We start from the raw sequence: 13604 nt of genomic DNA, 5'->3' as shown, positions 1-13604 counted from the left end.
TGTTCAGAAGGCATCCTAAAAATAGCTCAGCCATCCCAATAGCACCCCATAGTACATCTTATACCCCTGCCTGGTTATGGGGAATTCCTTCAGTTGGACAGAGGAACTTCATCTGCTGTGTCTCTTTCCCACAGCTGTTCCTAAATCTCACATCTGTAAAATTGGGATAGTGCTGGATGCTGAAGCAGAGCTAGGTCAGGAATCATGAATGTTCCCGGGAGCAGTGTGAAGGGTGTTGGAATCATGAATGTTCTTGGAGCAGTGTAAAGGGCACTGTGTTGCTAATTCTTCAGAGGAATTGACAGCTAAGGCACACAAGCCACAGCTGCTAGACCTTACTCTAGACTCCCAGATTTTCAGATACTACAGAACCAGAGGATACTAACATATCTCATTTCCTTGAGCACTTACAGGCCCGAAGGAGCCAAGGGTCTGTGCTCAGGAAGACTCCAGGCCCATGGTCACTGCCGTTCTGTCTCAGCGGTTATCAGTTCTCCCCTATGGCCTATGCGTGTGTCCATACACACTCAGTGCAGCCCGTGTGTAAGGAGGGCATTGCCTGCCCTGGCAGCCTGGGCAGAGGCCTTACCCTGAGCTGATCTCACTCTCTTCTCTCTGGATCTGTGCCCTGTGCTGCCCTGGCAGTATGAAGGGAAAGAACGCCAGGCTCCACCACGCGACCAGGGCAGAGCTGTGGCAGCGGTTCCAGCGGCCCCTCGGTGACCTGCAGCTGTGGCAGGCCCTGGCCCAGAGGCTCCTGGACATCACCACCAGCCTGCCGGACCTGCCCTCCATCCACACCTTTTTACCCCAGATTGAGGTAACCAGTGTGGGGCTGGGGAGACTGCTGGCCTAAGGGGTGGCATCTCAGCTACTCTCCCGGGGGCAAGTGCACACCGGGGTCCTCGAGACACCTGAGTCCCACTCACTGCTCTGTGTCAGCCAAGTGCCAAGTGTACAGGAAGGGCCATCACTTGTTCTCAGGGACAGATGTCATCCTTAGTCCTCAGGTAGAAGAGCCAAAGCCTAGTGTGACTTTTCATGGATCTTCTCGAAACCACAATTTTGTCTCCCTTGGGGACTCTACCATAGGCAGAGTATTAATTCTGCCAGCGTCATTGCCTTCACTGTGTCTTCAGTGATAGCCTGACCAGTGGAAACTTCAAATACAGATGTGATCAGGCCAATTCAATGGCTCAACAGTGTCATCTGGAACACAGGCTCTGCTAGCTCCAAAGCATGTCCCTTTCTGGCCTCCACTTAGCTGCCAAGGAGCAAGTAGTATTCATTACTGATGGGAACTGCACCGGAGCCCAAGGAGTCCCTCCATCCATCATCACTTTCACTGCCAACAAGGAAGTAAAGCCTTCCTGGGAATCTTTCATTTCATTGGTTGGTCAGGTCACATGACCACCCTTTACCCCAGTGTCTGGTTGAAGATGGTGAAATTGTCATGATTGGCTGTACCAGTAACACTAACAATTCTGTGCCTTCAGTTGAGCACAAAACAAACGTTGGCTGTTTGGAGGGAAATAGTTACAGGGAGAGCATTTGGCAGCATCCGCCGGGGTCCTTCAACACTGGGGCTTTGATTGGCTCATAAACCCTGCTTTGTGAGACCACTGAGCTCAGTCCACGAGATGCTCCTATGTCCAGGGATTCTCAAACACACAGAGCAGACAGAGGCATGAAAAGGTGCCAGGTGCCAGCCGCATTGTATATGTTTTTATTCTGCTTATAAAATCGTACCTACATTCCCGAGAAAAATGTAAAGATTGCTGGGAAAAGTACCCACCATCCCATAAGACACAGGACCATCATCAACACATCAGAACAGTTCCCCCCTCACCATTCTAGCCTCCTGGGTGTTGCTGGGAGAATCTTTACTCAGGGTTGATCTTGCTTCCCCTGGAGAACACTGCTCAGCCTGCAGTTTGGGGCATGCACATGTGTGAACCCAAGGTCCATGTTGGGAATCACTCGATTGACCTTTCACCTTATTCGCTGAACCCAGAGCTCACTGGTGTGGTTAGCCTTGCTAGCTAGCTTGCTTTAAAAATCCGCTACCACCTCTGCCCTCAGAAGCTGAAATTACATCTGGGCCACCACTCCCATCCAGCATTTGTTTGGGTTTTTCGGGATTCAAACTCGGGTCCTCAGGCTTGTTAAGTAAGTGCCTCAATGTTGAGCCATCTCACCAACTTCAATTTCTCCCTAATTATTTATTTTATTTAGTTTTTGAGACTGGGTCTCCCTTTGTATGCCTGTCTAGCCTAGAGCTTACTGTGTAGATCAGGCTGGCCATTAACTCAGAGATCCACTTGCTCTGCCCTCCAGATGCTAAGATTAAAGAAGTGTGCCACCAAGCCCAGCTCCATGGTACTGACAGCAGGACATGATCCTTCCTCCCATGCGTAGGCACTGAAGGATGCTGGTCATCTTTTTTTTTTTTAAAGTTGAAAATAGATTTGATTATGTGTATGCCCTTGTGTGGGTATGTGCTGTGAGCACAGGTTCCCTAGGAGGCCAGGGCAACACGTCCACCTGAATCTGGAGTTAAGGTGGGTGCTGGGAATTGAACCCAGGTCCTCTGCAATTGTTGTATACTTTCTCAACCACTGTGCTATCTCTGAGGCTCTGGTGGTTATCTTTCTAAATTTTTTATTTTATTTGTGTGTGTGTGTGTGTGTGTGTGTGTATGTTTTGCCTGTGTGTGTGCCTATGCACCACTGTGTGCCTGGTACCCACAGAGGTTAGAAGAGGGCATCAGATCTCCCTGAAGGAGAATTGCAGGCACTTGTCAGACGTTATGTAGGTGCTGGAAATCAAACCCAGGTCCTCTGGAGGGGTGGCTGAGTCCTGTCTCCAACCTCTGATGGTCACCTTTTTTAGGTGAACCTCATGAGCATTTATGAAGTGATCTCAAATGAAATTTGTATGTACTACAAACCTCAGTTTAAGGTCAGAACGTCCCAAACCTGTCCTTTTATTTGATAAAATCCATTCATACCATTCCATGTGATAGAAATTCTAAGTAATTTGTAATTTTTGTGCATTTAGGATCATGTCATGTAGCTGTGGACTGTGATGCTATGGTTCATGTTTGTAATTCCAGCCTTTTAGAGACAGAGGCAGGAGGATCACTGTGAGTTCAAGACCAGCCTAAGCTATGTAGTAATCTGCAGGCCAGCCTGGGCTATGGAGTAAAACCTTGTCTTTAAAAAAAAAAAAAAAAAAAAAAGAAAGTCTAGGGCTGGAGAGATGGCTCAGACGTTAAGAGCACTGATTGCTCTTTCAGAGCTGGTGGTGGTGATGGGGGGGGGCAGGATGCCATAGCTGGTGGTGGTGATGGGGGGACAGGGTGTCATAGCTGGTGGTGGTGATGGGGGGACAGGGCGTCATAGCTGGTGGTGGTGATAATGGGGGAGGACAGGGTGCCATAGCTGATGGTGCTGATGTTGAAGGGGGGGGGGGACAGGGTGTCATAGCTGGTGGTGGTCATGATGCAGGGACAGAGTGTCATAGCAGGTGGTGGTGATGATGGGGGGGCAGGGTTTCCCAGACAGGAAAGGTGATGAGTTTTGCTACGTGGCTTTTGGCAATGAGATGGGTGAGGCTTGGTAGAAGACAACCAACATGGATCCTGAAATTCAGGGCCTCCCAATGTATTTCCATCAGTCTGTTTCTACTGTGCTGCTTCTTCCAACGCCCGCAGACACATGGCTCCATTGCAGGAACGGTAGGAAACGGTGTGAGCTTGGGCCTACCTGGCTGTCTGACGGGCATGGTCCCTTGTCTCCCACAGGCAGCCCTAGCAGAAAGCTCCCGCCTGAAAGAGCAGCTGGCGATGCTGCAGCTGAAGACGGACTTGCTCGGTAGCATCTTTGGCCAGGAGAGAGCAGCCGCTCTCCTGGAGCAGGTGGCGAGTTCTGTGAGGGACCGAGACTTACTGCATAACAGCCTTCTGCAGAGGAAGAGCAAACTGCAGGTGAGCATCAGAGCTCCGCCCTGGAGTGTGGCCATGGGGCGGGCACAGCCCTTCTTGTTACCCTGATTTCAGCCTCATCCCCCTTCCCCGTGGCTCTGGATAGATGCCTTTGTTACCCACAGTTTTGGGTTCTGTGTCCATAGACAGGGCAAGACTTTCACGTGACCCCTCTAACTGGCTCCCTAGTCACCTGTCTGCTGCTGGTCACTCATAACCCTACATTTCAATCAGGCCACCCCATCTTCTGCAGAGCGGATGGGCAAGCAAAGATGGGGTGGGTGAGTTGGCTCAGCTAGTGGAGGTGTTTGCTGCTCAGCCTCCACTCAATTTCAATCCCCAGGGTCCAGATGGTAGGAGAAGAAAACTAACTCCTACAGCTGTCATCTGACCTCCACATGTTTATATGTGTGCAACATGTGCAAGCACACACATACATAAATAAACTAAATGTAGTAGAAAATGCAGATACAAGGGCCCGCTAACTTTAACCCTCCAGGATCCCAGGAGTGAATGTAGGTGGAGTTTTTCATCAGGACTGCTGGCCAGATCCCAAATAACCACCCAGACTTAGTATTAATTATAAACGCTCAACCGATAGCTTAGGCTTATTGCTAACTAGCTCTTACAACTTGAATTAATTCATATGTTGTATCTAAGCTCTGCCACATAGTGGTACCTTTTATCGCATGACATGGCCATCTTGCTTCTCTCCTTGTCTCCTGGCAGTTCCTCCCTCTTCTCCCCAGGCTCTCTTTTTGACCACATGTCCTGTCAAACCTTTTTCTTCCTAGCTATTGGCCAGTGAGTTTTTTATTAACCAATGAGGGTAATACATATTCACAGTGTACTAAAAGATTATTCCACAGCTAGTGAATTCTATTAATGGCATGCTTCTGACTGCAATAAGTCAAAGCAATGGCTTGGCACTCTGCAGACAGCCAGTTCTAGCTGCCAAATATTTGCCAAGTGACCAGTATTGATGATAATAATAGCTATGGTCTACAGGTGTTGGCTCTGGGCCAGGCACCTGCTACTCTTTGTCCAGCTGACACCGTGGGGGAGGTGCTGCCAGCTTCCCTGTTTTACAGGTGAGGAGAATGTCAGGTGTCTTATGATGGCAAGGTCAGGGTTCAGGCTGCATCACCTGACACCAAGCCAACAATTCTCACTTCAGCAGGATGAGGCAGGGTTGCAGGAGCTGGGGAAACCAGAAAGGAAGTGAGGTCTGCACTCTCCCCATTGCGGCTGCTGCTAGTTAGTTACAGGAGGCGGCTGCAGAGTGGTCTCAGCAAAGTTCTAGATCAGTGGCTCTCAACCTTCCCAGTGCTGCGACCCTTTAATGCGGTTCCTCATGTTGTGGTGACCCCCAACCAAAAAAATTTTTTTTTGTTGCTACTTCATAACTGTAATTTTACTAGTACTATATAAATATTTGAGTTTTCCAGTCATCTTAGGTGAACCCTGTGAAAGGTTTATTTAACCCCAAAGGGGTCTCGATCCAAAGGTTGAGAACCTCTGGTCTTCAGGCTGCGGCTGCTGCTGCTGTTGAGGCTGCTGCTGCTGCATGCACTCAGGCAGTGAAGATGCCAGTGTTTTTCAGGCAGTTGGCCCAGCTCCGCCTCTATATCAGAGAATCAAAAGGAAATGTGTAGGCGGGACCGCGGTCTAATAAAACCTTATTTACAAACAAGCTTCCGGTGAGACTTGGAATATGGGGGAGGGCTGTTCTCGAGGACCATGGCTAAAGTGTGGTAAGAAAACACTAGAGTGTTCCATCAGGGAGTGCTTCCTGGAGAAGGTGGATCAGGAGCCAGTACTGAGAGAGCAGCATTGTCGGCTCTTCCCAGGCGCTGTGAGAAAAATGCTTCATTTGTATTTGCAGAGCCTGCTCGTCCAGCACAAGGACTTCGGGGTGGCTTTTGACCCCCTACACAGGAAGCTTCTAGACCTCCAAGCCAGGATCCAAGCAGAGAAAGGGCTTCAGCGGGACCTTCCTGGAAAGCAGGTCCAGCTGCTAAGGTTGCAGGTGAGTGGCTCTGTCACCTGGCGCACTGTTGACTGCGCGGGAGCTCCCCCTGCTGGCAGCAAGCTGCAAAGCAGTGCCCAGCCTGACCCCAGACCTGACTCCCGGGTCTCAGTAGAATCTGCTTATTCAGCTGGCAGTTCCTGGGCTCAGCGGGGCTGTTAGCACCGCAAAGCCGCTAGGTCTGGAGCCTAACGGGGCGACAAGCAATTATTTTGTTTGTGCGTGGGTTCCGAAGTTTGAACAAGGTACTCAGTCCTGCTCTCCTTTTACTCCGTTTGGGATTCCAGCCTATGGGGTGGCATCGTCCACATTCAGTATGGGTTTTCCCTCTTCCGTTAATCCCCATAGACACACCTAGAGGTGTCCTAGGTGATCCAAATCCAGTCAAGTTGACAATGAGAACTAACTGTCGTATGAACTATTTTTGGTGAGCCCTGAGACTTTCAGTTGAATAAACCAATTTTGCGATTAGGAAGCAATGTTTTATATCATGTGTGAACTGCATGCAGGCGGGTCATTGGTAATCACTGGCTGGCTGGAGAGCTTTACTGGTTTTTATCATGCACATGACACAATGTTTATTGTTTCAAACCCAAACACGGTTCCTGTATAAGCTGACAGCGTTCTCTGGAAAACATTAAGCGTGGCACATTTGAGGCTTTAACACTGAAGTGGTTATAATTCTTCCTAACAGCCAGTGATCACCAAGTGAGAGTCCAGACGTGAGTTTCTTTCCCAAGATGCTGTCTGGTCTTCCTGGAGTTTATTTTAATAGTGCCCTGGAATATTTGTGTCTGAATTTTAAAGATTCATTTGCCCTGAAAAGGAATCTATTGGACCACCCAAGTGCTGCAGCCACTGATAGAGGGAGAGTGCTATTCTGGGAACCCCAACTAGGGACTCTTGTACTCAGAGCCCCCACTCCACTGGGTCTCCAGGATAGAGGGTCTTCTGGGTGGAGGGTCTTCTGTGTGGAGGGTCTTCTGGATGGAGGGTCTCTAGGATAGAGGGTCTTCTGTGTGGAGGGTCTCCAGGATAGAGGTTCTTCTGGGTGGAGGATCTTCTGGATGGAGGGGTTTCTGGGTAGAGGGTCTTCTCTTCTGAGTAGAGGGTCTTCTGGGATGGGTCTTCTGGGTGGAGGGTCTTCTGGGTAGAGGGACTTTTGGGATGGGGATCTTCTGGGTAGAGGGCCTTCTGGGATGGGTCTTCTGGGTGGAGGGTCTTCTAGGTAGAGGGTCTTCTGGGTGGAGGGTCTTCTGGATGGAGGGGTTTCTAGGCAGAGGGTCTTCTGGGATGGGGTCTTCTGGGTGGGAGGGTCTCCAGGGTGGAGGGTCTTCTGGGTGGAGGGTCAGGTGGCCAACCTCACTTGCTCTTCTCCGTCACAGGGGCTGCAGGAAGAAGGCCTTGATCTGGGGACACAGATAGAGGCTGTGCGGCCTCTTGCCCAGGGGAACTCTAACCACCAGCACAAAGTGGACCAGATTTCCTCTGACCAGCAAGCCCTGAAGAGGTCCTTGGAGGTAAGGGACCAGGGAAGGGCCTGAGAAGTGAGGGCCAGGTCTTAGAATCCTATATTCCTGGGTTCTTTCTCCTTCCATCCTCCATTCCTTTCCATCTTTCTTTCTCCTCGTCTTCATTTGTGTAATTTCTGATTGTTGAGCGATTTCTGTATGCCGGCTGCTGTTCTGGGCTCTAATGGGGGAGACAGTGCACACTGACAGACAGGGCCTTGCTTTCCTGAGGATTGGGAGGAAGGACAGCAAGTGAGCGACGCCAGGGTTTCAGGTTGTGATGGGGGCCACAGGAGTGAACTCACAGGCTGGGTTGTCCCTTCTGCCTGTGTGGGTACACAGTTGTTTGTGTCCCCCTAGCCCTGGTGGCCTCAGAGCCTTGTCTGCAGCGCCCTCTAGTGGCCTCACGAGCACTTTCTGGTGCCCAGGATCGGTTCTACTTCCTCCAGTAGGATGTTCAGAATCCCAGCCGTCTACACAATGGATGGAGACAAGCAGAGATGCAGGCTCCAGGCTCCCGACACACCCTGATTCAGACAGACTTGACTCTGCTTTTTAATTAAATCATCACGGAGTTCAAGCTGATCCCTGGCGACACCTCAAGAAAACCCATTGCTCGGCTAACTTCTTCCGTCCCACCTGGCCCTGTATGCCCCGTTTCCATAGCAAACACCTTCTCTGCCATCCTGATAACAGGTGGGCACAGTACTCTCACAGACCATTTAGAAATGTCTAAAATGGAAAGAAACTCTTAAAGAGACATTGTAGGGCTGGAGAGATGGCTCAGAGGTTAAGAGCACTGACTGCTCTTCCAGAGGTCCTGAGTTCAATTCCCAGCAACCACATGGTGGCTCACAACCATCTGTAATGAGATCTGGTGCCCTCTTCTGGCCTGTAGGCATACATGGAAGCTAAACACTGTGTACATAATAAATAAATCTTTAAAAAAAAAAAAAAAGAAAGAGACATGTCGCATGTAAGTGGCTACAGCTAGCTAAGCTCCGGCCACAAGGAGAGTCAGGAAATATTCCTTTCATGCCACAGCCACTGACGCCATGCCAGGCAGCACGCCCAGCATCACCTCTAAGGAGTGAGATTAAAATCTTGACCAAACCAAAGCGCAGTTTTGTGTATAAGATGGGTGTGTGCCCAGACAAGCCAGTGGCCTCTTTAGAACTTCAAAGACTCCCTTGCACCTGTGTGTGGCGTTAGAACCTGTCTTGGTTAGGGTTCTTACTGCTGTGAGGAGACACGTGACCACAGCAACTCTTTTTTTTTTTAATTGTTTTTATTGAGCTATATATTTTCCCACTCCCTTTCCTTCCTCCCTTCTCCGCTTCCACCCTGCCCCTGCCCCCCACACTCCCAATTCTCTGGAGCTGACCACAGCAACTCTCAGAAAGGAAAACATATAATTGGGCTTGGCTATAGTTCAAAGATTTAGTCCATTATCATGGTGGGACGTGGCAGCGTGCAGGCAGACATGGTGCTGGAAAAGGAGCTGAGTGTTCTTTAGGCCACAGGAAATGAACTAGATCTACACTGAGTGTAGCTTGAGCATCGGAGACCTCAAAGCCTGTCTCCACAGTGACACGCTTCCCCCAACAAGGCTATACCCACGCTAACAAAGCCACACCTCCTAATAGTGCCACTCCCTTTGAGCTTATTGGGGCCAATTACATCCAGACTACCATAGAGCCCTATCCTGGGCCATGGCAAATAGGCTTTTAGTCCCCGTGGAGATGGACGGGCATGAGAGGATTTTGTGAGACATGGGGCAGGGATGTCTTCCTCCCTCCACAGAGTGGGAGCCCCTTACATGGAAACATGATGATTACCATACACTGAGGACCGAAGGAGCCCTGTTGGCCTAAGCAACCTTGGGTCTGGATGAATTCGCTAATTCTGCTCAGTAAACTTGCTTCTGTCGTCTCAGGGGTAAGAAAAGGGCATAGAGAGACAAATAGGACACTGTTCCCACCTTCTAGAAGTCCCTAGAAACTGCAAATATCAACTCCAAAAGCTATATCCAAATAAGGAGCTAGGCCAATCGTTTCTAGACAATCCTTCAAAGACTGTTTCCGTGCTGATTCTAGTTCAGGTCAAGCTGGCAAGCAGGATTGACAATCACATCCACAGGGAACATGCTTCTTTGTCAGAGGCCACAGGCCCCTATGTCAGGATGCTATTAGGGATGGTTAGCTAGTATTGGTACCCAGGTCCTGGCACTACGGATGCAAAGGAATAGGGCCTAGCAAATGTTTGAGGCTATTGATGGGGTTTTTTTTTTAGATTTATTTATTTATTAAGTATACAGTAGTCTGCCTGCATATGTCCCTGCAGGCCAGAAGAGGGCAGCATATCTCACTACAGATGGTTGTGAGCCACCATGTGGTTGCTGGGAATTGAACTCAGGACCTTTGGAAGTGAAGCTAGTTCTCTTAACCTCTGAGCCATTTCTCCAGCCCTCTTTGATGGGGTGTTGAAGGCAGGTCCAATGTGTGGAATTCTGAGCCCCACATTGGACTTAGAGCCCCTTGGCAGGGGCCTGGCATCCATATCTTTGCCAGTGATTTTTTTTGCGGCGGGGGGGGGGGGGGGGGGGGGGGGGGGGGGGGGAGGATACAGGGAGATAGGGTCTTTAGAAGTCCAGCGCAGAGGCATGAGGCCCTACAGTGAGAACGGCTCATGGTGGGCTGAAAAGGGGGTTCACAGAGTCCCAGGCAAGGGGACCAGAAGAATGGAGAATGGCCATCCTTTTGAGGACAGTGCCCAGTTTTCTTGGAGACAAGGAAGAGAAAGGCTCATGATTCAGGCTTCTGAGAAACTGACAGGCCCCAGGAAACAGGATCCAGGAATGGAGCCAAAAAAAAAAAAAAAAAAAAAAGAAAAGAAAAGAAAGCAAGGTAGCCTTGAAAGCCTTTATATAGAATCATAATCATATACAGAAAAAAAAAGCATGTTGGCATGGCTCAACGAATCATAAAGAACAAACAAATCCATGAAAGCACCCCCAGACAAAACCTAGGGTGCCACCAGCCTGCCTTATGCCCCACCCCTTTGTTCTGTCCATCACTTACCCTGGAAGACAGCCCTGACCTCAAAGCTCTTTGCTCCAGCCCTCCACACAAGATTTACAGATTTTTCCACAATGCTGCAGGGGGTCACAGCCTGCCCATTCTTTTTAAAGACTGTTTTAAGTTATTCTCTTATATGTAAGCTATCTCATACATGCATACAATGAATCTTCATCATATCCCCACCACTCCCCCCACTCCTCCCAAACCACCCCAGCATGTCCCCACCCCACCTTCTTGCCCTTTTCCTATTTAAAAGTTGTTATCCACTGAGTAGTTAGTGCTGCCCACACGGGGCGAGGTGTGGGGCCACCCACTGCCTACAAGAAGCTGCACCCCAAAGAAGAAATAACTCCTCATTCCCCGGCAACCTTCAACTGCCGACAGCTAGGGGTGCGGCCTCGCGAGCCCCTTTCTACCCAAGCTGTAATGCTAACTGGCTCGGTTTTGTAGCTACAGCTACTGTGAGCTCATGTGTTTACCCGCTGTCTCACGTCAAAGCAGCCTTCCCATCTCTGGCCCTTACATCCTGTCTACCCCATCTTCTGGAATGGTCCTTGATCCTTGTGGGGGGCGTGTAGACAGGCCTAGGTACCTAGGAGAATTGGGGTGTTGTTTGCAGTCTGCCTCAAGCAGCATTCAGACTTCCTGGCCCTCCTGGCTGTACCACAGGACCTCGTGGACAGCTGTCAGCAGAGCGTCCGGGAGCACTGCACCTTCAGCCACCGGCTGTCGGAGCTGCAACAGTGGATCACCATGGTCACACAGACACTGGAGTCACACCAGGGGGACGTGCGTCCATGGGATGCTGAGTCCCAAGAGGCTGGACTTGAGGTAAGATGTTGGTTCATCCTTTCGCCTGCAATCCCCTAAAGCCTTCTGCATGTCCTTCATACTGGGGTGCAGAGACTCCCCCAAATTAGTACCTCACATGCATGTGTGTCTATCCATGTGTCCCACAGAGGCTACTGGCTGAAATTCCAGAGAAAGAGGTCCAGCTGTCCCTGCTCCAAGCACTGGGCCAGCTTGTGATGAAGAAGTCCTCCCCAGAGGGGGTGGCCATGGTCCAGGAGGATCTGAGGAAGCTGATGGAGTCCTGGCAGGCCCTGCGGCTATTGGAGGAGAATCTGCTGAGGTAAGGGCCTTCCTTGCTCCCCACTTTGTCCCAGACAATGCCTCCTCACCACCTAGGGTCCTGAGAGCATATGACTGGGGGATGTGTACCAGGTATGGTACCAGGAACCTGGGGATATCCACACCTTTTGTCCAATTAGTGGTTCTGGTAGGGTTCTGAGGACTGGAGAGCTTCCCTCACTAGGGAGTTAGCCTCCAGTCTGTTCTTGCCTGAGCTTACTTCTTTATCTGCATCCATAGGTATATGTACCTCGCTCGTATGGTAAGATGAATTTAATGTAAGAAATAGCATGAACATGTCTGGGATCTTCTGACTGTCCCCAAAGGTGGCTGCTAAGTTCTTAAGAGTAGTAGTGAATCCCCAAAGTTTTCGTGGTGCCCCAGGTACTATTGCTTCTCCTGGGATGCAATAGATTCTCATCACACAGCCGCCTTGAGGAAGTGCGTTTGCCTTTCCAGTCTCATCAGAAACCAGCAGCTGCAGACAACAGAGGTGGACACGGGAAAGAAACCTATCTTCACCAACAATATTCCAAAGGCTGGCTTTCTCATCAACCCCCAAGACCCCATTCCCAGGCAGCGGCGTCGGGTGAGTCTGTCTCACAGGCTTTGGGAGATGTCAGTTGAGGAGGTAGGGGCCTCCAGCACAGTTCGGCTCACAGGATGTATCTACTTTCTTGTTACTTGCCCCTGATGTGACCTCAGAAGCAACCATTTGCTAGAGAACTGAGAGTCTTGGGGGGCCTAAGATTTCAGAGGTCCTACAGGATCACTCCAGAAGGTCAGGAACACACCTGGACAAGACTGACCCTCGCTTATCTGATCCCCTGGCTTTAAAAAGTGTAGCATATGCTGGCATCTAGGCTAGATGCTATACCCAGTTCTGGGGTAAAGAAGCCCTTCTAGGAATGTTGAAATATCCGCTGAACCCTCAAGACTGAGCAGGAGAGGCATTGTCTTAAATACTTTTCTATTGCCATGACAAAACACTATGATCAAGGTAACTTAAAAAAGGCAAACCGTTTACAGTTCCAGAGGGTTAGAGTTCAGGACCATCATGGCAAGGAGCATGGCTACAGCAAGCAGGCATGATGCTGGAGCAATCGCTGAGAGCTCACATCTTCATCCATAGGACAAGGCACAAAGAGCTATCGGGTTGGCCTGGTTCTTTTGAAACCTCAAAGCTCCCCTCCAGTGATACAATTTCTCCAACTAGGGCATGCTACCAATTCTTCCCAAACAGTCTACCAACTGGGAGCCAAGCATTCAAATATATGAGGCTCTAGGGACCATTATCATTCAAACCACAGCAGGCATGTTCTCAGGAGAGGGGGTAATATATACAGAGACCCAGAGGGAGGGTGAGTTCAAGGTGCTGAGATGCAGCTGCAGGCTGCACCAGTAGAGAAGGAGGAAGACAGTTCAACCTTCAGGAGCCTGTAGAACTGGAGCCCAGGGCCCTCCGGCCACATCAGGAAAGAGTGAGGCACCACTTAGGGATAGGGAAAGGACTTGACTGGACTGACTTTCATTTTGCTCTGTCTACATGTCCACAAGAATGGAGGAAAGATGACCACTTTCAGGATGGGTAGGCATCCTGGTCAAGGGTGATGACCACTGGGTAGGTGTCCTGGTCAAGGGTGATGACCACTGGGTAGGATTCAAGGGTGATGACCACGGGTAGGAGTCAAGGATGATGGCCACTGGGTAGGTGCCAAGGGTGATGACCACTGAGTAGGAGTCAAGGATGATGACCACTGGGTAGACGTCAAGGGTGATGACCACTGGGTAGGGTATCCTGGTCAAGGGTGATGACCACTGGGTAGGTGTCCTGGTCAAGGGTGATGACCACTGGGTAGGTGTCCTGG

At 50.1% G+C, this 13604-nt stretch overlaps 1 protein-coding gene across 2 annotated transcripts in view; it reads left to right on the top strand.

The window, feature by feature from the left end:
• Syne3 (spectrin repeat containing nuclear envelope family member 3) overlaps nucleotides 1-13604 on the top strand; it is a 79791-nt gene that overhangs the window by 52379 nt on the left and 13808 nt on the right. For both annotated transcript variants that reach the window (XM_050151557.1, XM_050151558.1), the window contains 7 exons: nucleotides 646-820; nucleotides 3806-3988; nucleotides 5871-6014; nucleotides 7400-7534; nucleotides 11275-11436; nucleotides 11565-11737; nucleotides 12196-12325. In XM_050151557.1, coding sequence (XP_050007514.1) covers nucleotides 646-820; nucleotides 3806-3988; nucleotides 5871-6014; nucleotides 7400-7534; nucleotides 11275-11436; nucleotides 11565-11737; nucleotides 12196-12325 — 1102 coding nt within the window. The remainder of the gene's footprint in view (nucleotides 1-645; nucleotides 821-3805; nucleotides 3989-5870; nucleotides 6015-7399; nucleotides 7535-11274; nucleotides 11437-11564; nucleotides 11738-12195; nucleotides 12326-13604) is intronic.

The sequence above is a fragment of the Alexandromys fortis genome, unplaced genomic scaffold (assembly GCF_014885135.2).
Source record: "Alexandromys fortis isolate MF-2015 unplaced genomic scaffold, M_Fortis_MF-2015_v1.1 scaffold_63, whole genome shotgun sequence".
Taxonomy (NCBI): domain Eukaryota; kingdom Metazoa; phylum Chordata; class Mammalia; order Rodentia; family Cricetidae; genus Alexandromys; species Alexandromys fortis.
This window is presented reverse-complemented; position numbering and strand designations above follow the sequence as displayed.